This window comes from Wyeomyia smithii, chromosome 2 (assembly GCF_029784165.1).
Source record: "Wyeomyia smithii strain HCP4-BCI-WySm-NY-G18 chromosome 2, ASM2978416v1, whole genome shotgun sequence".
NCBI lineage: Eukaryota > Metazoa > Arthropoda > Insecta > Diptera > Culicidae > Wyeomyia > Wyeomyia smithii.
In genome coordinates, this window is record NC_073695.1 from 121,104,565 (window position 1) to 121,128,490 (window position 23,926).

The 23,926-nt window shown below is 38.9% G+C and overlaps 1 protein-coding gene across 2 annotated transcripts in view; it reads right to left on the bottom strand.

Moving 5' to 3' along the window:
* Positions 1–4,412: 4,412 nt before the first annotated feature.
* Positions 4,413–23,926, bottom strand: part of LOC129720439 (tyrosine-protein kinase Abl) — a 62,377-nt gene continuing 42,863 nt past the window's right edge. Inside the window, exons 2-8 of one of the 2 annotated variants that reach the window (XM_055671923.1) lie at positions 14,647–15,591; positions 13,455–14,041; positions 13,248–13,389; positions 13,067–13,187; positions 12,922–13,001; positions 9,486–12,204; positions 4,413–6,377 (exon numbers count right to left, since the gene is read on the bottom strand). In XM_055671923.1, coding sequence (XP_055527898.1) covers positions 6,335–6,377; positions 9,486–12,204; positions 12,922–13,001; positions 13,067–13,187; positions 13,248–13,389; positions 13,455–14,041; positions 14,647–15,591 — 4,637 coding nt within the window. In that variant the 3' untranslated portion in view covers positions 4,413–6,334. Of the gene's footprint in view, positions 6,378–9,485; positions 12,205–12,858; positions 13,002–13,066; positions 13,188–13,247; positions 13,390–13,454; positions 14,042–14,646; positions 15,592–23,926 lie in introns of both variants that reach the window. The other variant, XM_055671922.1, reaches the window with a different exon arrangement.

Here is a 23,926-nt window from a genome sequence, read left to right on the forward strand (position 1 = left end):
CGTCCGACGTTCCAGTATCTCAGACACAGACCAGGGATGGTCGGCCAACCTGCCGGGCATCCAATCCGTGAGAGACGGCAGCCGTGCCGAGGTTGTGGAGGAGGTAAGGGTTACGAATGAGGAACTCATCGTGATCGCCAACTCCCTAAAGGTGAGCAAGGCACCGGGACCGGATGGAATCCCGAACTTGGCCATCAGGACGGCCATGAAGTACACAGAGGGTGTAAACGGTCTGGCAGGTAACCAGTTCGGCTTCCGGGAAGGTAGATCCACGCTGGATGCCATTCTCTCTGTCACCAAGACGGCAGAGGTAGCACTTCAGCGTAAGAGTTGGGGCATTCGCTATTGCGCAATCGTCACGCTTGACGTGAAGAATGCATTCAATAGCGCCAGTTGGGACTCCATAGCGCTCGCGCTTAGGAGCATCCACGTACCGGTGTCGTTGTACAAGATTTTGGAAAATTATTTCCAGAATCGGGTACTAGTTTACAACACGGAGGAGGGTCAGAAGTGCGTCCCAATCACCGCAGGGGTACCGCAAGGTTCCATCCTGGGCCCGGTGTTGTGGAATGTCATGTATGACGGGGTGTTGAAACTAAAGTTCCCTGTAGGGGTTGTGATCGTCGGTTTCGCAGACGACATCACGCTAGAGGTCTACGGCGAGTCGATCGAAGAGGTCGAGTTGACGGCCGCGCACTGCATACGCAAGGTCGAAGACTGGATGCACTCTAGGAAACTGGAGTTAGCGCACCATAAAACGGAGGTTACGGTTGTGAACAACCGCAAATTAGAGCAACAGGCGGTGGTCAGAGTCGGTGACTGCACCATTACCCCAAGGCGTTCCTTGAAGCTCTTAGGGGTTATGGTTGACGATAAGCTCACATTTAAGAGTCACGTCGACTATGCCTGTAAGAGGGCTTCAACGGCCGCTGCAGGACTATCTCGAATGATGTCGAATAGCTCAGCGGTATATGGCAGCAAGCGTAAACTTCTTGCCAGCGTGGTTTCGTCCATACTTAGGTATGGTGGGCCAGCGTGGTCCAAAGCGTTAGGTACCAACAGTCATCGTCGTAAACTGGAAAGTACCTACAGGCTCATGTGCCTGAGGGTTGTGAGCGCGTACCGTACAGTGTCATACGACGCAATCTGCGTCCTGTCCGGCATGATGCCTATTAGCATAGCCATTAAGGAGGACGTAGAATGCTTCGATCAACGTGACACAAGGGGTATACGAGGCACCAGAAGGTCATTCTCGATGATCAGATGGCAGCAGGAATGGTCCAATTCCGTGAAGGATAGATGGACGCATCGACTTATTCCGGACGTATCCGGATGGGTCGGGAGGCGCCATGGAGAAGTTAACTTCCACTTGACACAGATTCTGTCAGGTCATGGTTGCTTCAGGCAGTATCTACACAGATTCGGGCATGCGGGGTCCCCCATGTGTCCCGAGTGCGCGGATGCGGAAGAGACTGCTGAGCATGTCTTCTTCGTGTGCCCTCGTTTTGTGCATGCGCGGAGCGACATGATGGTAGTGAGCGGGCCAGACACCACTCCGGACAACCTAGTTCGGAGGATGTGTAAAGACCCAAACATTTGGAGGGCGGTTTGTACAGCCGCCTCTAAAATAGTTTTAGAATTGCAAAACAGGCGACAGGTTGACCACCGACACGCCAGTGTTAGCTAACGGCCAGTCTCCAGGTTAGTTAGCTAAGTTAGCAAAGATACCTAAAGAACCAAGAGGGTGCACAGAGCACAAAAGCCGCTCCCCGAAGCAATACCTAGCGGTGGTCCCGGGGAGTATTATGGGCTGGAGACTGGAGGGGTTTTAGTGGGTCCGGTCACTGATTCAAACCAACCCCACACTCCCTGAGGTTGGTCACCTCAGGGGTTTGGATGCAAATTTCCCCTCCACCTGAAAAAAAAAAAAAAATATATATATATATATATATATATATATATATATATATATATATATATATATATATATATATATATATATATATATATATATATATATATATATATATATATATATATATATATTTATTTATATATATATATATATATATATATATATATATATATATATATATATATATATATATATATATATATATATATATATATATATATCCACTAAAGTCGCGGGGGATACGTGCCGCGTAAAAAAAACCGCGTAAATTCCGGAATCCGCGTAAAAACCGCGTGAATTCCAGAATCCGCGTAAAAAAACCATCGTTAATTTTGCATTCCGAGTGGAGGGAAACCGAAATCCGGGCAAAAAAAAAATACCGCGTAAATTCCGGAATCCGCGTAAAAAAAATCGCGTAAATTCCGGAATCCGCGTAGAAGAAAACCGCGTAAAAAGCGACCTTAGTGTATATATATATATATATATATATATATATATATATATATATATATATATATATATATATATATATATATATATATATATATATATATATATATATATATATATATATATATATATATATATATATATATATAAGGGCGGTTCGATTTGTAGGGGATCAAAAAATCGCTTAGGCACATATGATTTACGGATTCTAGGGATCAAAATAAGATACTTTGCTCAAAAAACCATACCTCTAAAATGAATTCTGATGTCCATTGTACTAACGTGTAGGTACCCAAAAGGTCAAATTTCAAAAAATCCTGTTTTGACCCATTTAGAGTGCACCAATCGAGTCCAAATGTATGACCGACCCCCACTAACTTTGGAGGGCCGACCCACCCATGCTAGTGTTACCCCCTGGGACCCCCCTAAGGAGTCTCCAATACAAAAATATATTTTGATACCTAAAATCCGAAAATCATATGTGCCTAAGCGATTTTTAAATCGACCCACCCTAATATATATATATATATATATATATATATATATATATATATATATATATATATATATATATATATATATATATATATATATATATATATATATATATATATATATAAATTTTTTTTTTTGGTTGTGTAAAAAACTTAAATAAAACCTATTTTGTTATTTGGGTCTGGAGGCAACTTTATGGAGCATGTCTTCGTGATATATCAGCCATTATAAAAGCAGTCGAGCGATATCAAAAAGCGTCAGCTGTGTTTGGTTTGGGGAGATATATCGACCAAAGGGAAATTACCATTGATACTCATTGACAGGGGCATGAAACTAAACAAGGAGTACTACTTGCAACACGTTATCAAAAACCATTTGCACCCTTGCGCTAAAATGCTTTTTGGGAAAGACAGTTTTTGCTTTCAACAGGATTCAGCACTAGCGTATAAGGCATTGATCGTTCAGAAATGGTGTAAGCAGAATTTGCCTTGTTTCGTCAGTTCATTTTAATGGTCTGAATCATGCTAGATAAGTTGGACGACGTTAAGCATTTGAATTTGGACACTTCTAAAAAACGTTTGATGAAGATTTGGACCAAATGCCGTACGAAGTTTTGCGCAGGCATCCCAATTTTACAGCCTTTTTTTTACTGTCTTTAGGGGGTATTTTAGTTGTTGTTGTTTGTTCGTGATACCTATCCGCCCAACAGAGCATCACAAAAGGAAACGAAAAATGTACTCCGTACGTCGATTCGACATTATTTGGAGGATGTCGTCGGGATTGCGAATGTAAGAAAGAGAAGTAGCTGTTTTTTATACAGACGTTCGTGTCCGTTCTACACAAACAGCGGGTTCCGATAACAGCCTGAAGCCACCAAAGACATTTTCCGTCTCTTTTTTTATTTACCTATGATGGATGTCGTGTGACGGCTGTTAAAAAAAACTGTGGGAAGAAGAAGCGTATCAAAAAACTGTCATCGCTCAGTACATTTTTTCCCTGGTTGTGCGTGCGGCTTGCAATGACTTCGAAAAGCGTTTACAGGCCGTTATCAAACACAAAGGTGAAAGATTTAAACTCAACTAAGTACATTGTAATTTTATTACTTATAGATGTTATTGAAATCGATTCCGAAAAGAAATACAAACTGGTTTGAGTTTTATGACATAAATGAAGTGTATCACTTTCCCGTTGCCACCCTGTAGGAGACCTTGGAATACTTTCGGATAACGAACAGATCTTCAATAGTATCCTGATAATACTATCGCTATGACTAGTGATGTTTTGCGCGTATGATAATAGATATTTACCGAAAAACTCTTTTTTAATTGTTCAGGAAGTCCATCAGTCAGCAGAATATTGATGGTGAGAAAAGAAACAAATTAAAGCCAAAAAAAAACAAATATATGCGCAAATCTCGGAGATCATGAGAAATTATTGGCAAACACTTGAGCAAGAAAGAGACTCGTCATGCAAGATCTTATTGTTACCATCTTTTATTTAAGGAAATAAAGTTTCGGATTTCAAAAAGTATAATAATAATGACAAATAATAATCATTATTGCCATGGGCGATGTTTATTATTCACCGATATACGATTCTCACTGTAGATTTATGAATTGTTAGCTTGTGTTCTACCTTTTTTCGTAGCGATCGCCATCCATGCTTTCTCGTATGTATATCGTATGGTTTGGGTGTTTATGTGTCTTACAATAAGCATGTGTGTATAATTTGTTATTTTTATCACGCATTTTCACTTGGTTACAATAATATTTTTTTATTTCCAACTGATTATTTATAATGTCTACAAAATCTGTAGAATTGATTCGTGTTTTTTTTTTTATAAACGATTTTCAGGGGTAAACTTCATCATTACCCAAACCAATTGCTAAATGATAAATATTGGTTTTTGATTATACCCTTTTTTCGGTTTCTTTAATATCTTCACGTTAGTTGTTTTTATGCATGAGTGTTAATATGCTACGACAAGAGATGATTGATTATGAATGGATTTTTTAATGACGGTTTATCTAAAAATATATAGTGAAGTTTGCGAATTTTATTTGATTTTTTTTGTCATTTGATTAGCTTGTTACATTCCTAGAGACGCGAATAAAATTATGAAGCCTGCATGGACATTGATGTTATTTTTAGATTCTCCTACGTAATCGTACAATTATACAGGCTCCAAAAAATAAGAATACTCCTTATTCATTTATCATTCGCAAAAGAAAAGTTTCGTGAGTAATATGCCCTTCTATTCAAACATTAGTTTTGCTTTAATGTTACTATTACGGGTATAATATAAATGTTTACGACTAGCATTTTACTGTGTCTTCCTTAAAAATAATATTTAAATAACTTAAGTTTGCAATAATTGCAATTTAAAACATCCCCTCAGTTGAATTCAAAGACATGTTGTAATTATATGATAAGCTAGGCTCGATAAAAAAACAAAAAGTCTCATGAAGCCGTAAAATTTGCGTTACAAAAAATAATAAAAAATATCAATGTAGTCTTAAGCTCTTTGGCTTAAATATAGCTTTATTACGATTGACACCTACACAATGCAAGTATTATTTTAGGGTAGTGCTCAACAGTATGAAAACTTCCCCAAAATCTATATTTTTACGTACACTTATGCTACTAATGTTTATCATTATGCGGATATTAAAAACAACTGAGCAGTGCATGGTTTAAATGAGAAATATTAATGTTAAAATTTTTGGAATTAAAACTTGGTAAATAGAACATTTTCAGTTCTGATTTCTCTTCATTTGCTATGAAACGCTTCCGATTCATTGTTTTAAAATCTACTCAAACCATTTATTAAAATCAATTAATATTAGTGCACTTTCGTATTTGGCAATTTCATTGAGCGTTGAAAGTTCTTTCGTGGTTTCTTTGTTATTCTTTAAAGACGGCCATTCAAAATTTCTTTTTTTCATTGTTTTATGCTCTTAACCCGTCCTTTCTAATTATAAAAATTTGTCTGTTACAAGAGGGAGACAACCAAGAATGCGCATTTGTCTATTTGTTAATTTTCGCATGGCATGCTGATGGACAAAACATATTTTTATGAATGTATGGCAACTCATATTCACATTTTTGATAAACAAATAGTCGGTATTCTTTAAAAAGAAATCAAAAAGAAACAAATCGTGAAAAGGTTACACAGCAATCATCGAATATTTAAATTTTTATCGATTCAAATGCTAAATGTGTGACTCATTCTAGATAAAGTTCAGTATAACTACATTATCAGAGTATAAAGATTTTCAATATTCTTTCACACGATAAAAACAAACAGAAGATAGTTTCATGCTTGTAGCCCAAAACTGCTAATTAATACCTGCATTTTTACTGATACTGATTATAGTAACATTAGTAGAAGTTGTAAATATCGGTTTATATATGAATATTTATATGCTTATCTGATGTCAGTGGTCGGTAAATCACTATCAAAACTCAAAAGCTTTAGCTAAACGTTAAAACGAGTGGTTGACTGCTTCTTATGTCCCTGGTAGACAATATGAAAATAAATAAAAGCAGAGAAAAGTATATCTATATTATGCCTGGTAGTCACGGTAATTTCAAGTTATTTGTCTCAAAGTACATTGAAATAGTAAAGGGGCGTATTGTAACTTAAATCCAGTGTTACCAGAAATAAACATCGCAATGAGGTCTACATTCAAATCAAGCTTGCACTGCATGAACAATTTCAAAAAAGTAAATTTCGCATTATGCATCGGTACAATTGCAAATTTTGTGCAATGTACAGTCTCATGTTGGTTCAGTCTTAACTAGAGACAGACAGAGGATTATCTATCAGATAATAAACCGCGACTAACTGAATTTGTATTCATTGATTTCGATACGTCGAAACAATATCGTTAAATCATAATTGGCTCCAAATATTCAATTCATTACTTGAAATAATTATCTGGCACTCGTATACACAAATAACACATGAAATATATGTAGTCGGTTTCGTGCAAGACTGGCACAACTCAACAGTCATAGTTTCGAGAAAAACACGTTTGAAAATTAGCGTCGAATATTTCTTTTTTAATTTTCAAGAAAACTTTAAACTTTTAATATTTCTAATTTGCATTAAATATGTTTATGTCTATTTTGTACATATTATGAGCACATTGTACAAGTAAAAAACCTTTTTTTTACTGACTTTATATTATGACTACTCATAACTCTAGATTTTTTTGTGAATTTTGAAATGTTTTGCCGGAGAAAAATGAACAGTTTTTGGTATCGTTTGCTATCAAAAACGCAAAATTTCATGTTGTGCCAGTATTTCACGAAACCGACGATAAAAGCTATTATGCCAAGCAATAATCGTAAAATATTTTGAGGACTACCTACTTCAACAAACCACACAATTTTAATCTTGAATTTGTTTTGTTGTTTAATACGTTTAAAAGCAAAGCCTCAGAGCTACATTCCGCAATCCGAACTTGACCTTCTGTTCATTATACACAGATTTTGCGGCCAACTGTAAGTGTACAGGACACACTTGCGGGGTAAGTGCTACGATCCCACTGACACTAACAGTCTTTTCCGAGCCGGGATTCAAACATACAACGATTGCCTCGTTAGAGTAGCATCGTTTCTCGAAACTAACTGGGAGGGTTAGTAAAATATTAGGATTTTTTTTTGTTTTTCGAAAACCAGCATTTAAAACCCCATTGATTTTGTGACTATTCGCAGTCCAAATAAGCACTGACGAAGACGCTAAGTAAGCGTTGAAATACGTACATGCAAGTGATAAGTGAAAAGTGATAGAGTTAAATAGTGAAAGTGGATAAAAAGTGTAATGTGTAACTATTCGATAATCAACACTAGTATTGCTGTAGTTTTTGAAATATTCACGATTTGAAGTATAATTTAATGCTCGGATTGTTTTTGTTTGGATTTAAATAACACAGTGCAACATTTTTTTGCCTTGGCTTCTATGTATGATTTTTCGATGAAGTTTGATGCGAAAATAAATTTTCCGGAGTTTGAACATATTTCAACTTAAGGAGCAACAATGGCGCCATTTTGAATTTTTGAGAAACTGGAAATTTTTGAGGTTTTTTCGACGCCATTTTGTTTTAAGACCAAATATCAAAATTCTAAGAGTTTGTCCACATATTACCATCTTTTTACCCATCTTTTGAAAAAAAAAAACAGATCTTAAATCGGACAAAATCTGAGCTCAAAACGGTGATTCTACAAAATCGGTTTCAGCATAGTTTTAGTATTTTTCACAAAGCAAAATAATATCGATTATTTCTGGGCATTAATGGTAATTCGCTAATATCTTAAAGTAGTAGTCAAATTATATCTTATTTTGAGTTAAAAAGTCTCAGAAATCGAATCGTGGGTGTCTGATCAACGTAAAATGTCAGCAAAATGTCGATTTTGCCCCAATTCCCCTACAATACAAAAATAGGTTTATCTGCTGACATTTTACGTAGATCAGACACCTACCATTCGATTTCTGAGACTTTTTTACTCAAAATAAGATATAATTTGACTACCTTTTTAAGATATTAGCGAATTACCATTAATGCTCAGCAATAATCGAAATTATTTTGCTTTGTGAAATATACTAAAACTATGCCAAACCCGGTTTCGTAGAATCACCGTTTTGAGCTCAGTTTTTGTCCGATTTAAGACCTTTTTTTCAAAAGATGGGTAAAAAGATGCTAATATGTGGACAAACTGTTGGAATTTTGATATTTGGCCTCAAAACAAAATGGCGTCGAAAAAACCACAAAAATCAACGGTTTCTCAAAAATTCAAAATGGCGCCATTGTTGCCCCTTAAGTTGAAATATATTCAAACTCGAGGAAATTTAGTTTTGCATACAAATACACAAAAAAATTATATATAGAAGCCAAGCCAGAAAAAAGTCAATTTTTGTTGTACTGTGTAATCATTAATTTATTTCGTAGTTTAAAACTTTACTTTTCATCTTTTAAAAAACTTCTTTTTCTCCATATCGGCCTGCAAAACATTAGATTTTTTTTTGTTAATCGAAAACAAGTGTATAAAGGCCCCAAAAACTACTCGATAATGTGTATTGCGGCAGTTTCGGGAAAAATTCCGATTTGAAATATAGTTTATTGATCCAATTTTGTTGTTAATTGGATTTGAATAATCATTTATAAGAAGTTTACTCGAAAGTTAGCCTTGGAAAAATATCAAATTTTGCAGGGTAGTGGAAAGTGTCTGGCCACTATTTCGGCCACAAACGAAATGTGAAAATGAGGTCAGTAATAAACAAAAATAAATGCTTAATATATATTTAACCGCGTTGTTACTTTTTTGATTCACATTAAACTCAAATGACCAGAGAATCAAGATAATCGAACACGTCTAGAATTACGGAAAAAACTTTAGTTATACTTTTTAGTATACAAACGATGCAGCGATTATTCCGATTTTGAAATTATCGATTTTGCGGCAGTTATATGCAATCCAATATCTACCATTACGACAAGTTTATCTGAGTACAATGTATTGAACTGTTTCCAGTGTTATCCCAGGTAACCAAGTTTAAATTAGCCAAATGAAACAAATCTAAAACATTTCTTCGAAATTAACCAACATTACTTGAAATTACCTGTGCAACGCGTTAGATATCTGCTTCAGTGATTGACCGACTTCATGCACCAATTTCTCGTTGTCTTGCACATTCTTACTGCCCGCAGATCTAAGTGATCGCGATTGATTTTCGACCCGGGTGACTAGCTCCCGGAAATGAAACTTAGTGTGAGGTGGAAGCATTTCATGCTCAGCAAATGTTACACAGCTGGATTGCAGACTGTTGAGGCGTTCACTCAACTGCAGCCATTGAGAAGCAGAAATAGAGTTAACTGGAAGCTTGAGACTACCCTCCAAGAGGGTCACTAATTCTAAAATCCCTTCACGACTGACCGCTGATGATGATGACGCTGGTCCGGAAGATGAAGATGCAGTTGATTTTTCCGAGAGGAGGGAGCTGTTGCTATCGTTAGATTTCGATGTCGTATTACTGGTACTGATTGAATTTGTCACAGTGGACAGCGGAGCTTGTGTTTGAACAGGAGTAGCGTAAATAGAACTAAATTTTGACGGTTTAACAGGAACAGCTGGTTTTTTCGTCTGAGCTAATTGAGGCTGTTGCTGTGTGTCATCATTTTGGCCGGAGCTACTACTATTCGTTGTTGTGGTTGTACTAGGAGTGCAAACACCAGAGGTTTCCATATCATCCGGGTTATTATTCAACTTTAGATTTGCCACACCTTTTACACCTAATTTAGGACTAAGTTGAGAGGTTTGTTCAATAGGTGATTCCTTTGCTTCCCATAATTTTTTCAAACTGCTTATGCTACCAGTACTTTTTCGTTTATCGCCGTCATCTCCAGTGTTAAGGCCGCTGCCAACCGATAAATGTTCACCTTTACTAATACCGCCACTCTCTGAGTTCACGCATTTTTTATCTTCTTGACTTAATTCAATTTTAATTTCAGTCTTTTTTAGCTCAATTATTTTATTGCTATCGATTGGTGCTGCCACACTAGTGACAAGTGGCGTATCGATTGATGTCTTTTTCAATTTCAAAGAGTTGATCTCGTTATTCTCCAAAAGCAGTCTATTTATCGAGGATGGCTCAGTCGCAGATGTGCCATTGCGATTTGTCCCATTCCGAAGAAATAGGATGTCATTTTTTTTACCCTTGATTTCACTGTCACTTGAAGAGAGATCACTTATCGATGCTGATTGGTTATTATTTATAATGTTACTATTGTTGTTGTTGGCATTGCTGGAGGACAGTTTATTGTTATTGTCTGTACTACCAGAATCGCCACAGCCTTGTGTAACACTAGGATCCGTTCCTGTTGTTCCATTACTGGTAGCAACCGATGAAGATTCATTACTATTATCCACTTTACGCAGGCGTGATTTAAAATCGATAATGCTGGTAGATTCCTCCTTTTTGGGAATTTGAGTTGGAATTCGTTTTGGGTCTATTTTTTTTAACTGAGCTTTGAAAGATGGTTGTGGCACTGTATTTCCTCCGTTTGTTTCAGCAGATTTTGCTGATGTTTTTCTCAGAGCCATTACATCGCTAGATTTATAGTGGAGAGCCACATCCATAACTGGGGGTGGAAGTGGCGGGGGTGGTTTCGGATGGCTCGTGTTTTCCGTTAATTCACTGACTAGTTGTAATACTGGATCAGCTGCGGATTTCTGCGGAAGATAATTACTATCCGGGGTATTTAACTTTGGCACAATTCCCTTTTCCTTGATTTCGGTAGCAAGCTTCGCTTTGTTCTCTCTCAAACTAGGTGGCGGTGGTATCGGAATGGTCGATGGTTCGTTACAACTCGAATGAACCATAGCATCAGCAGGGCTACCCAGAGAACTGCACGAGTCTGTTGATGGTTCCCGTTTACGCAAACTTACGCCAAACCGTGAACTCGCTTCTTCAACACTTGGTTCAGTGTTTGAAACATCGTTGGATGGTTTCAAGAGCTTTTCTAACGGTGGTCCTAGTTGCTGCTGGACCTCGAACTCTTCTGGCGGAGGTGGCAAATCTACCGGTGGCGGAGGGAATTCCAAGTCAGCAAGCGTAGGTGGCATAGATCGCTTGGGACTGTTGTTTCCAACAGTACCACGAAAAGAAGAGAATGTCATCATCGACCCATCAGTTGTGGTTCGATGTCTTTGTAATTTGGAAAGGCTAGCGGTGGCAGAGTTAGCCATAGTAACACCGCTGGAGGAGTTACTGCGTATCATCTGCGGTTGTTGTTGAGGATGTTGCTGTTGCGCTTTAATAGCGTTCCGCTGTGCGACTTGCAAGCTGTTAGAAATAACATTAGCAGCAGTTACTGGTGGTGGGGGATCTGGAGGAACGGAATTCGATTGCATTTGAGTTACTACAGGTTGACCACTCGAACTTTCGGATTGACGCAGAGACTCTAGATACGCTCCAATTCGTGCTCCTTTCGGTAAGGTGCCATATCGATTAATAGCTTTTTTCACGTTTTGCACCTCCAATGCTCCAACAACTGGTTGGCCAGCTGCATTAATTGTCATTCCAGTTGGTGGAGTACCAGCTCCTAAAAGAACTTGATCTCTTCGTGGAGCTCCTTGTGGCAATCGTTTACTGCTGCGTGTTTCCAATCCACGATTACCCATTATAGGAACGCGCTTGAAGGAACTTTGTTGTGAGGAGGACTTTTGGAAGTTACCAATAGGTTCTTGGCTGTCGGTATCGGTATCTGGAGTAATCTCTGTCTGCTCGTTCTCAGAATCTGTGGCTCTGTGCAATAGATTAGCTAAATCCCGGGAAAAGCCTGCAATTGTAGATGTGTCATATTATTATTGTGTAAATCAACAATTATTGTATTATTGGGTGTTATGAAAGAATTAATCTTGGTAGTATTTTATGTTAGTATTCATAAAAAATGTATACTAGTGCTTAGCGATAACAATAAAAATATCATATAAATACTGTTCAATGAACGACGAATGACTACCTGAGGTAAATGGTAAGTAAATGAAATTGAAAAAAGATGAAGATAAGTACAACATGTACTAGTTAATCCTAGGGAATTGTTATGATGTTAAAATTACCTTCAGCATATTTTCTTCGCAAGTGACAGTTTGTTTGCTTATAGTTGTTGCTTTTGACATTCACTCCGTTATTATCAAATTGTTTTTTTTTTATTGAGAAAATATTTATTGTAGGTAGTTCATGTTGATTTTACACCAGAACTCGCTACATAAAATAAATATTTTATTTTAACTCCAATTTGTGCGTTAAAAGTTAACTGAAGATCGAATGCAGGTAAAATATGTTAATTTTTTGATTACTTTGCAGTCAAATAGCTTAAATAATTACGGTCAAAAATATGTTCCAAATATTAAATACCAGAATAGGATTATTATTACAAACATTTTAAAGCTGAGTTAAGCAAACCTAACACTTCAATTCCAAAAGAAAATACCTCGAAATAGTTTATCAATAAGGAAACTACTGCAAGAAGTCGATTTAGTGATGGGTATAATACCGTTTGTATTTTGATCGCCTTCGCAAGGTTTGCCACTATCTTCGTCTCGGTAAGTGGAATCTCGACTAGATGAAAGCAAGCTAAAAGATGAGAAAATTGGAAACGTTAACCATTGTAACAAAAAAATTATCACCTTATAACTAACCTTGTACGCTTAGGTGGTGCGGGTGCTGTTTTACCTCGCTTGTTGGTGGTCCTGCGCATTTGTACCCCTGTCGTAGAAGTTTTGTTCGCAAACGTGCTAAGTTTTGAACTTGAACCAGTATCTGTGGAAACCAATTCTATTTGAAAATATAGAGAGTCAATAAGATCAAAATTTTACATACCAGAGATCGGCGTAACAGCAGGCTCTGTATGCTGAGATTGTTGCGCGCCCATTTGAGGCTTTTTACCCAACTGTGGCGTAAGCTGGATGGATAAAGCTGCGCCCTGCAACTGCTTTTCTACAGCTTCTGTGATGGATGATTCCTGTCAACAAAAAATCTATGCGGATAAGAAAAATTAGCGTTTGGAGTCACAATATTTTCAATTACCTGAAACATATGCTCAAGATCATGATGTATGCTCTTAAAGGTTGGTCGTTCCAAAGCGTTCCATTGCCAACATTTTCTCATCAACTCGTATACTTCTGGTGGACAGCCGGGAGGTCGCTCCATTCGATAGCCAGATTCGAGACGATGAAAAACTTCGGTAAGATCTATACCTGGGTAAGGTGACATACCATATGTGGCTATTTCCCATAGAAGAACACCAAATGCCCAGACATCAGACTTGGTACTAAATTTGTTATATGCCAATCCTTCTGGGGCAGTCCATTTGATAGGAAACTTGGCTCCAGCATGAGCAGTATAAGTGTCGTCTCGCATTAATCGGGCCAGCCCGAAATCTGCCACCTTAACAAGATTATTGTCTCCTACAAGACAATTTCTTGCCGCCAAGTCACGGTGAATAAAGTTACGACTCTCCAGATAACTCATACCTGAGGCAATCTGGGTTGCCATATACAGTAAAGCAACGGCATCTAATGTTTCTCGACCAGTTGAACGGAGGAAATCCAGCAAATTGCCATGACTCATAAACTCGGTTATAATGTAGAATGGTGGTTCTCTTGTACATACACCTGATGGAAAAACAAGAAATTATGAAAAGCAGTTATAAAGTTTGACTGAGTTGAAATTTTGATTTAAATGGTATTTAGAAATTTAAATCAAACCATCTTGAAAACTGCAAAAATATTCGAACTAAACCTCATTATTCGTATAATTTGATTAAGGTGGGATAAGTTTTAAGCATCTAACTAAACATTAGAATTTTGATACTGGAACTTAAAACCGACTAGAAACGAGAATTCAGTCAGCTATAACTGTTTTATTTTTCGAGAGGTAAAGGAACAGAACTTTTCGTCGGACGCTTTGCTAGGAAAAAGCCCGTAAACTTAACAATATTGGATTTGCTAATGTTTCGTTTCAAATATTGATGATAAGAGCGATTTTTGTTTTTTTTTAAGTTGAGGTTAGACTTCAAAATATCTTATCATGAAATAACATTGCACAAGAATAGAAGACTTGGTTTTTCATATGAAGTATGTACAACATATAAATGAATAACGTATTGAATTCTTATCACTTAACAACAATATCGTATAGGGTTATTTTCAGGAACGATTTCATCAATAAGAGATTTTACAAACATTGAGTTTATCAGTATTAAAAGTTCAGTACATACCTATTAGTTGTACCAGATTCGGATGTTTCATTTCTTTCATAATAGCGGCTTCCTCAAGAAAGTCCTTTAACGCCATCGTATCTTCTTTAAGTGTCTTAACTGCTACCGTATTACCATATCGTTTCCATACTGCCTCGTAAACCTCCCCATATTGACCACCACCAAGTTTGTGTTTCATCACAATGTCTGTTCGACAAATTTCCCACTCGTCTGGTTCAGGACTCAAGGGAAACACGGTCGGTTTGTTCTGCTTTGGTGCCGGATATAGAAGTGGTGTAATCAGTCCGTGGCCCTCGTGTAGGACACTATGATGGTGAACTAACTCCGCTAAAGTATTGAATTTAGCTTCCGCTGTCACATAGACTTTTCCGTCGGAATCTTCGGATATCCTATAGTGATAAACCCGACCATCGTACCTCAAACTTATACTTCGTTGGCCAGGAGAACTTTCACTTTCTCGTACCAAAAAGCTGCCATTGATTCCGGAGCTAAGTAAATATTCAGCAGCATTACGGGATATAGGGCCATGGTACCATGAGTGCTTTTCCAATGAATTCAATGGAGTTACATAGTTCGATGGAACCCATCCAACATGACCAGAATCAGAATGTGCTTCACACCATTCACCGGATTTATTATATGATAGAATACGCACTTGTTCACCCTTTCGTAGACTCAACTGATTTTCACCACCGGCTTTGAAATCGTACAGAGCAACAAAAAGTTGAGGATCATCTTCTTCCGGACCAGGTGCTAGTAAATTTTCTTTGGAAGTCCATCGGTGCGCGTTTTCGAAACTTGATTGAGCTGTGTTAGAGCTGCCTTGGGAATGCATCGTTCCAGTATGATTTTCCGAACTATCCTGATTTTGAGCGAGTACATCAGCAGATAGTAGACTACCAGGCGGTGGGATATGAGGCAATGGGCGGGATTGCAACAACGCTTCTGCGAAGAAGAGAAGTAAAACAAAAATAAATTAGTTTAGTTATCATTTTCAGAGAACATACATATTTGCATTGCAGGCATAGGCGTTCCTCAGGACTTCCATCGTCTCCATCAGTTATACGAGTCGAATGAAAAAGTTAGTCAACATTACGCTTTAAGAAGAGATCTGGCACCTCTGCCATGTGAAACCTAGTTGTTATCTCTAGGTAAAACAGGTTCAGGCAAGTTTTTAGATATATTTGTAAACACTTCATCCGGTGTGTCTGCTAAAAATTTACACTGCGAGAAATTTTCCTTTGGTTCTGTCAGAAAAACTTTGTTGTAGAACGAGGGTCGTGCTATTGACCCTGCACAAGTAAATAAGATTTTTAAGGTTGTTCGCACCTACGAGAATTCGCATATGCAATTGTCAATTTATGTGTGAAATTGTGAAAGCAAAAATATGGGTTGGTAACGAAAGGCTGAAACTCAAAAGGCTGAAACCCGGAAGGCTGAAACTCGAAAGTCTCAAAAGTATGTTTCATAACGAAAGGCTGAATGCACAAAAGGCTGAAACCACAAAAGGCTGAATGAACGAAAGGCTGAAACATGAAAGGCTGAAACTTTTGTAACTTGAATCATAATCGTTGAAAAATTCGGACACATGGATAACAAACCTTTATATAGTGACAGAGTTCAATGTTTGCGTATCAATTGGTTCGTGCAATGCAAAGTTAATTTTCGGCAACATTTGAATCTATACACACTTGACTCTTGTACACGTTTCCTAGATGATTCAGGGCGAGACGGCCGAAGGCCGCGAGTGTGCGCCGGCGACCCGCCGTCGGAAGCGCCGGCCACTGCGGGGGGGCAGCCCCCCCGCAGAAATCACCTCTGTATAGGTTCGTTCATTTTCCTAGGTCTACTGACTCGTAGGGGTGATCCCCTAGTTTAGTCCGAACGAGCGATAGCGAGTAAGGACAGCATACATCTCGGACAATCGAGTCGGCCGTAGGCCGCGAGTGTTCTTTTAGAAATGAACTTTGTGAATTTCAGCCTTATGATTTTCAGCTTTTTGTGATTCAGCCTTTCGTGTTTTCAGCCTTATGTAGTTTTCAGCCTTTCGTGATTTCAGCCTTTCGAATTTCAGCCTTTCGTGTTTCAGCCTTTTGAGTTTCAGCCTTTCGTAGTAGACCCAAAAATATTACCTTCCGCACGTAAAAATCAAACCAATATCAACAGAGTCGTCAGGGCCAATTCCCATAGTTGTTGTGTAAGCAAACAGGCTGCAAAGTATAAAACCGGTGATCCGTGGTCGGCGGTGGAGACCCCACGCCCCAATGCGAAAGCCTTGGTAAATTTGACAATTCATTGAAATTTCAATTTTTTTTAAATTAAATCTAAGACCACAAACAAATGAGACGTGCATGACTATATGAGACAGCACTTGTCGCAAACATAACCTCGTATTACAAAAATGAAGGCACTATCATCACACTGAAACATTTGTCACTAAGCTACTATGTTTTTGATAATAAAACAAATAGCAAAATCAACGAAATATTCTATAGGGCGGGGGCCTAGTGTGGTTGGTAACGTCTCCGCCAACCACGCTCGACGCCTGGGTTCGAATCCCACCGCCGACATAGGTGTTGATGGTTGTGAGGTGGCGTGATCCACTCACAACCAACCCAACTGGTCTAGATTCAATCCTAGCCGACACCGGGAGATTTTCTGAGGCGAAAAATCTCTGGGATCACGCCTTTCATCGCATGAGGAAGTAAAGCCGTTGGCGCCGGTCCGTTAATAAACGGGTCGTGAGTTGGGGTCCTGGGTGTGGAGTCGCCTGCCTGGGCGTCGGTGATTGGCCACAACAGTGGCGGAACTAGACCGACGGAAAATAAGCGAGAATAAAAAAAAAAAAAACGAAATATTCTACATCAACAAACCAAATTTTGTGCTTTGCTGATACTATGAAAAGTTTTCGGATACCAAAGAAATCGATGGGCACCAATGTTTTTTTTAACTTATTTATTTGACACGGCACAAACAATGCACTTTAGCTCAACGATGCCAGCTACAGGTTGATATGTACTGGTTTGTATGTAAAAAATCCAGTAATGCTAAAATTATCGAAATCTGATAACAGTTATGAAAAAATCGAGACTATTGGATGGGTTTTTGTTCAGAAATGATTTAGGTACATCCCGCTTATTACTATACCTTTTGAATAGGAATACGTTATAATTTTTGATAAACTGATGATAAACGTGAGTTAATGATAATGTTATAATTCACCACTGATATGATTGGCATTTAAAAAAAGTCCTCCATTTATAATAAAACGCAAAAAAAGAGATCAATTACTTAGAATAATGAGAATAATAATGATAACGATAACAAAATGGGCATCTACTAAACTCTATAAATGAGTTTATCGTCAACTAAGTCACAATAATTAAGTTAAATTGAATGAAACATTAAAAGCATCAAAAGAATTAATTCGTAGAGACGAACCAGTTCGAAGACTGAAAGTCTCTATAATAAAGAAAAAAAAAACTAATTCATCAGCCAGTTTAAAATAAAAGATGTTTGCAAATAGAAAAAGAAATAAACTTCAGCATGTACGATTTAACCCCCATATAAACCGTTTTACCAGCAGTAGAGCAGCTCAACTTAGTCAATAGTATAATGTTACCTCTGATGAAAAAAGATTATTCCCATTGCGGTTATTACTCTTTCACATAATTATATGCGCTTATATTTAAAACATTGCTGAGCATCTCGAAGTATACATGCTTTCACTTTCTTTCTCATCTAATAGTTTAATTAGTTACACCGCCGCCTCGGCCCGCTCTTTCACGCTTAATAATTGGCATTTGCATCGGCGAGTTATACCTTGGAATATATTTCTAAAGGTCAGCCGGTAGCGCTGGGTGTGGTAACGGCGTTCAAGGTTTCTGACTGTTGATGCGATGCATCCTAGCTTTTGACTTGAGTTGATTTTCACACGCCATGATTGTCAATAACAGTACATGAATAACTTACTCGTGGAGCTGAAATTTTTCAACTCTACTGTTATCATTCAATGTATCGGAAGTGAAGCAATGTTTCTGGAGGATAATTATTATAAAGGAAATCATATTTTTGTCATAACTTCTGTAGATATTCAAAAATACGAATTACTGAAGCGATAAAAGAAGAACAGTGTTGTTTGTAATTTCCAGAAACCATAAATTTTCCACAGCTGATATTCAAAATTGCATTAGATCAAATGAGTTCGATTATAATACTAAAAGTAAGTTTTACCTCTACTTTTTTAATTGTTAAATAAAAACATAATGTAGAATTTTGTGATCTCTTCTACCTGCCAGTACATTTCTGAGGAAACTGAGCAACCCAAAAGCTGTGTGGGAAAGAAGACAATGTTATTCAAGACCATTCGAAGCCACAGACAATATCCCATTATCCCATGGCTCAAACACTATAAAAGATTGCGACGTATGTACCATACCATTTGATAACAAGGGGTTTCGTTATTGCGGCAGCAAACGAAAACTATTTCAGTGTTGACCCAGTACATAAACGATGCAAACTACGTCCACGTTAAAAAAATACTATGTAAGGTCCTTTTTTCAAAAAATGATCCCGACGTCTTCATCTGACTGGTGGCAGACGAATCGCTTAGTGTTTTTAAATACACTCCAAACGGCGGTAGCAAGCACCGCGAAGGACCTTTGCGTTCTTCTCTATTCTAAATTAATGTTCAAAAATTGAGTGGTTTCAAAAGCCTCTTCGTAGTTAGGATTCAGCTTCCGGTTAGGCAAATACATCCAGAATATATACTACTTTAAGGTTTTGAACTACGAGTACTAAGCCGTAACGCGGACGACACAAAATCGGATAGGTCCAACGCAAATTCGTACTATGTCTTTTTTTATGACACGACCAACATAACCTTTAAAGGTATGCAGAGAACTGAAGGGTAACTCATGTTGACCCATTTAACTATTGATTAGAATAATATTTTTAAATTCAAAACGATGATTTTATACATGTAAAGTCAAAAAACAAACTTTAGAGCGGTGCAAAACGTTTATTTTAAGCTGAAAAAAAAACAATAATATTAACCACGTTTTTTTGTGAGCAAACATCAAAATACGTTTAAAGTAAAACTACTTTTGAACATTTTGTTTTGTTGTTTTTAACATTTATTCAGACATGTAAAAGTTGCATCTAGTAGCAAATTTTCTCAGCTTTAAAATGACAGCTATAGAATTACTCTAAGTATCATACACTCAAAGTTAGAGCCACTGTGCGGAAGAGTTTTCAAGAAACTTCAAAGTAGAACAACCTCGAGTAGATTAACATTAGAGCATATGCGTAGAAGTTTTTTTCATCGAATGTGGCCCTCTATTAGCTCCTATAATACTCTCAACATGGAACCAATCACCATGTAATTTTTATATTATCTACAGCTTTGCTGAAGATTCTTCTTCTTCGTGTACAAACAATCATCATTGCATAAGTACCTTTTTGTAGTTTATACATAAAAATAAATTATTTTTAAGAAACAACCATTCATTCCGCGTCGAACACTCGACAGAAACGGACGTGCAAAGTGGTCGTTCTATTACAATCCGGTCCGTGTGTACGAATAGCCAAACAAAAGAGTGTATTATTCTTTCGAGTTCAAGGCCATCAGTTGACAGTCGAGTCCGTGTCGCTGTGCTGAGTGATCTCACACCCGGCTCACTGCTGGTGGCTGTATTGGTGCTGCTGTACTGGTGCTGCTGGCTGCTTTGGGTGCAGCTTCGAACGATCGGACAACCACTGCTGGAAGGAAGAAGTAAAGAGGTACGTGTTCTTGTCGGCGCTAGTGCGCTACATTTAGCGCGATGGATATAGATCCCTCGCCTCCCGTGCCACCATCCCCGAACCCCCCTGACCCTGACCCTTCTGTTACCCCCTCCCCTGTTCATTCTCCAGTCCCCCCTCGCCCCAGGCTTTACCCGGACGGATCTCAACAGGGCAGCTATACTGTTTATTTTCGTCCAAAGGCAGGAGTGAATTCAAAGCGATTAAACATACTGCAAATTTCTAAAGACCTGACGAAGGGGTACAAGGCCGTAACCGAAATTTCCAAGGTCCGACCTAACAAGCTCCGTGTCGTGGTCAGTGATCTGGCACAGGCCAATGCTATCGCTTGCTCTGAGCTCTTCACACGCGAGTATCGCGTTTACATACCCGCACGAGACGTGGAGATCGACGGTGTCATAACCGATTCGAGTCTGTCTGTCGAGTGTATCCTAAAAAGCGCAACCGGTTGCTTCAAAAATACCGAAACACAGGCGAAGATTTTGGATTGTAAGCAATTGCGGTCCATGTCTCTCGTCTGCGGTAAAAAAGTTTACACTCCGTCAGACTCGTTTCGCGTTACGTTTGCCGGATCTGCACTCCCTAGCCACGTCTCGATCGACCGGGTTCGTCTGCCTGTGCGATTGTATGTACCCCGTGTTATGAATTGCACCAATTGCAAGCAGTTAGGCCACACAGCCGCCTACTGCTGCAATAAGGCACGATGTAGCAAGTGTGGGGAGACTCATGCGGAAGATTCTTGCAGTGTTAATGCTGAAAAATGTATTCACTGTGGGGAAAACCAGCATGAGCTCTCCACATGCCCGGTGTACATGCAGCGCAGAGATAAAATCAAGCGGTCAATTAAGGAGCGTTCAAAGCGTTCTCACGCTGAGATGCTGAAGAAGACCGTGACCACTTCTACCATAACATCGAACCCCTTTGATCTGTTGCCCTCTGATGTAACCGATTCTGACGATTCATCAGCGGGAACATCTTATGCCAATCCTGGGGAGTCTAGGAAGAGGAAAAATGTTTCTTCTCCTAAACTTCCCCGTAAAGGTCCTAAGATTTCCCAAAGTGTAATGAAAAGTACCAACCAAACAGTGCTGCGGAAAAACCGAAGCGAACTCCTCCTGGGCTTGCAAATTTAAAGTCCCAGAAGGAGTTCCCAGCACTGCCAGGAACATCTAAAACCCCAGTTGTTCCTTTTGCACATCCAGTTGATGAAACAAACTCTGGATTAGTGAAATTTTCTGACATTGTGGACTGGATTTTTGAAAATTTCAATGTACCCGATCCAATTAAAATTTTTCTTACAGCATTCCTCCCAACAGTTAGATCATTTTTGAAGCAGTTGACTGCCCAATGGCCCCTCCTTGCAGCGATTGTATCCTTCGATGCCTAATTCAACTGCGTATATGAAGGATTCTATCTCTGTCTTACAGTGGAATTGTAGAAGTATTTTACAAAAATTGATTCGTTTAAATAAAAACAAATTCGATGCATTTTCCCTTTGTGAAACTTGGCTTACTTCAAATATTGATCTCAACTTCCATGATTTTAATATTATTCGCCTTGATCGAGACATCCCATATGGAGGAGTACTTTTAGGGATTAAAAAGTGCTATTCTTTCTATCGTATTAACCTTCCCTCGATTCCAGGCATCGAAGTTGTCGCATGTCAAATGACAATACAAGGTAAAGAGCTTTGTATTGCCTCAATGTATATTCCTCCCAGAGCACAGGTTGGGCAACGGCTGCTCTTTGATTTAATAGAACTTCTTCCCTCGCCACGATTGATTTTGGGAGACTTCAACTCTCATGGTGTGGCTTGGGGCTCCCCTTACAATGATAACCGCTCCTCTCTAATCTATAACCTTTGCGATGACTTCGACATGACTATTTTAAACAACGGTGAAATGACACGTACCCCGAAACCTCCAGCGCGCCCAAGCGCTTTGGATCTATCCTTATGTTCGACGTCGCTACGGTTGGATTGCACATGGAAGGTAATTCTCGATCCTCACGGTAGCGACCATTTGCCTATTCTTATTTCAATTAATAACGGGTCAACTCGCATGCGACCAATTGACATTCCGTATGACCTCACACGGAATGTCGATTGGAAGTTATACGAGGAAATGATTTCAAAAGCGGTCGAGTCGATTCAACATCATCCACCACTTGAAGAATACAATCTCCTCGCGGGCTTGATTCTCGACGCCGCGTTGCAAGCCCAAACGAAGAAATATCCCGGCGTAACGATCAAAGAACGGCCTCCCACTCCGTGGTGGGACCAAGAGTGCTCCGATGTCTACACGCAAAGATCCGACGCGTTTTTGGCCTATAAGAAGAAAGGTATACCTGGCGACTATATACGGTATTCGGAGCTTAATACCAAGCTTAAAAGCTTGGCTAAAGCAAAGAAACGCGGATATTGGCGTCGGTTCGTGAACGAGACGTCGAGGGAGACATCGATGAGCACTCTTTGGAACACAGCCCGAAGAATGCGGAATCGCGTAACGGTCAACGAAAGCGAGGAGTCTTCAAGTCGGTGGATATTTGATTTTGCCAGGAAAGTATGTCCGGACTCTGTTCCTGAGCAAAACATTGTTCGCGATGCGTCTCCGGGCCACGACGCGATAGAATCACCTTTTACGATGGCAGAATTTTCAGTTGCCCTCCTGTCCTGTAACAATAACGCGCCTGGGTTAGATAGAATCAAATTCAACTTGTTGAAGAATCTACCCGGCAATGCCAAGAGGCGCTTGTTGAACTTGTTCAATAAGTTCCTGGAGCAAAATATTGTACCGCAGGATTGGAGGCAAGTGAAGGTGATCGCCATCCAAAAACCAGGGAAACCAGCTTCTGATCACAACTCTTATAGGCCGATTGTAATGCTATCCTGTATCCGGAAATTGATGGAAAAAATGATACTCCGTCGTTTAGACCATTGGGTCGAATCAAATGGTCTACTATCAGATACTCAATTTGGCTTCCGCCGTGCCAGAGGGACGAATGATTGTCTTGCGTTGCTTTCAACAGATATTCAGCTGGCGTATGCTCGCAAAAAACAAATGGCGTCTGCGTTCTTGGACATTAAGGGGGCTTTTGATTCCGTTTCTATTGACATTCTTTCGGGTAAACTTCACCGACAAGGATTTTCTCCAATTTTGAACAATTTTTTGCACAATTTGTTGTCCGAAAAGCACATGCATTTTACGCACGGCGATTTGGCAACTTTTCGCATTAGCTACATGGGTCTTCCCCAGGGCTCATGTTTAAGCCCCCTTCTTTACAACTTTTATGTAAATGAATGAATTCATGCACGATAAGACAACTTGCAGACGACAGTGTAATCTCTGTTACAGGAGCCAAAACTGCCGATTTGCAAGGACCATTGCAAGATACCTTGGACAATTTGTCTGCTTGGGCTTTACAGCTAGGTATCGAATTCTCTCCGGAGAAGACTGAGATAGTAGTTTTTTCTAGGAAG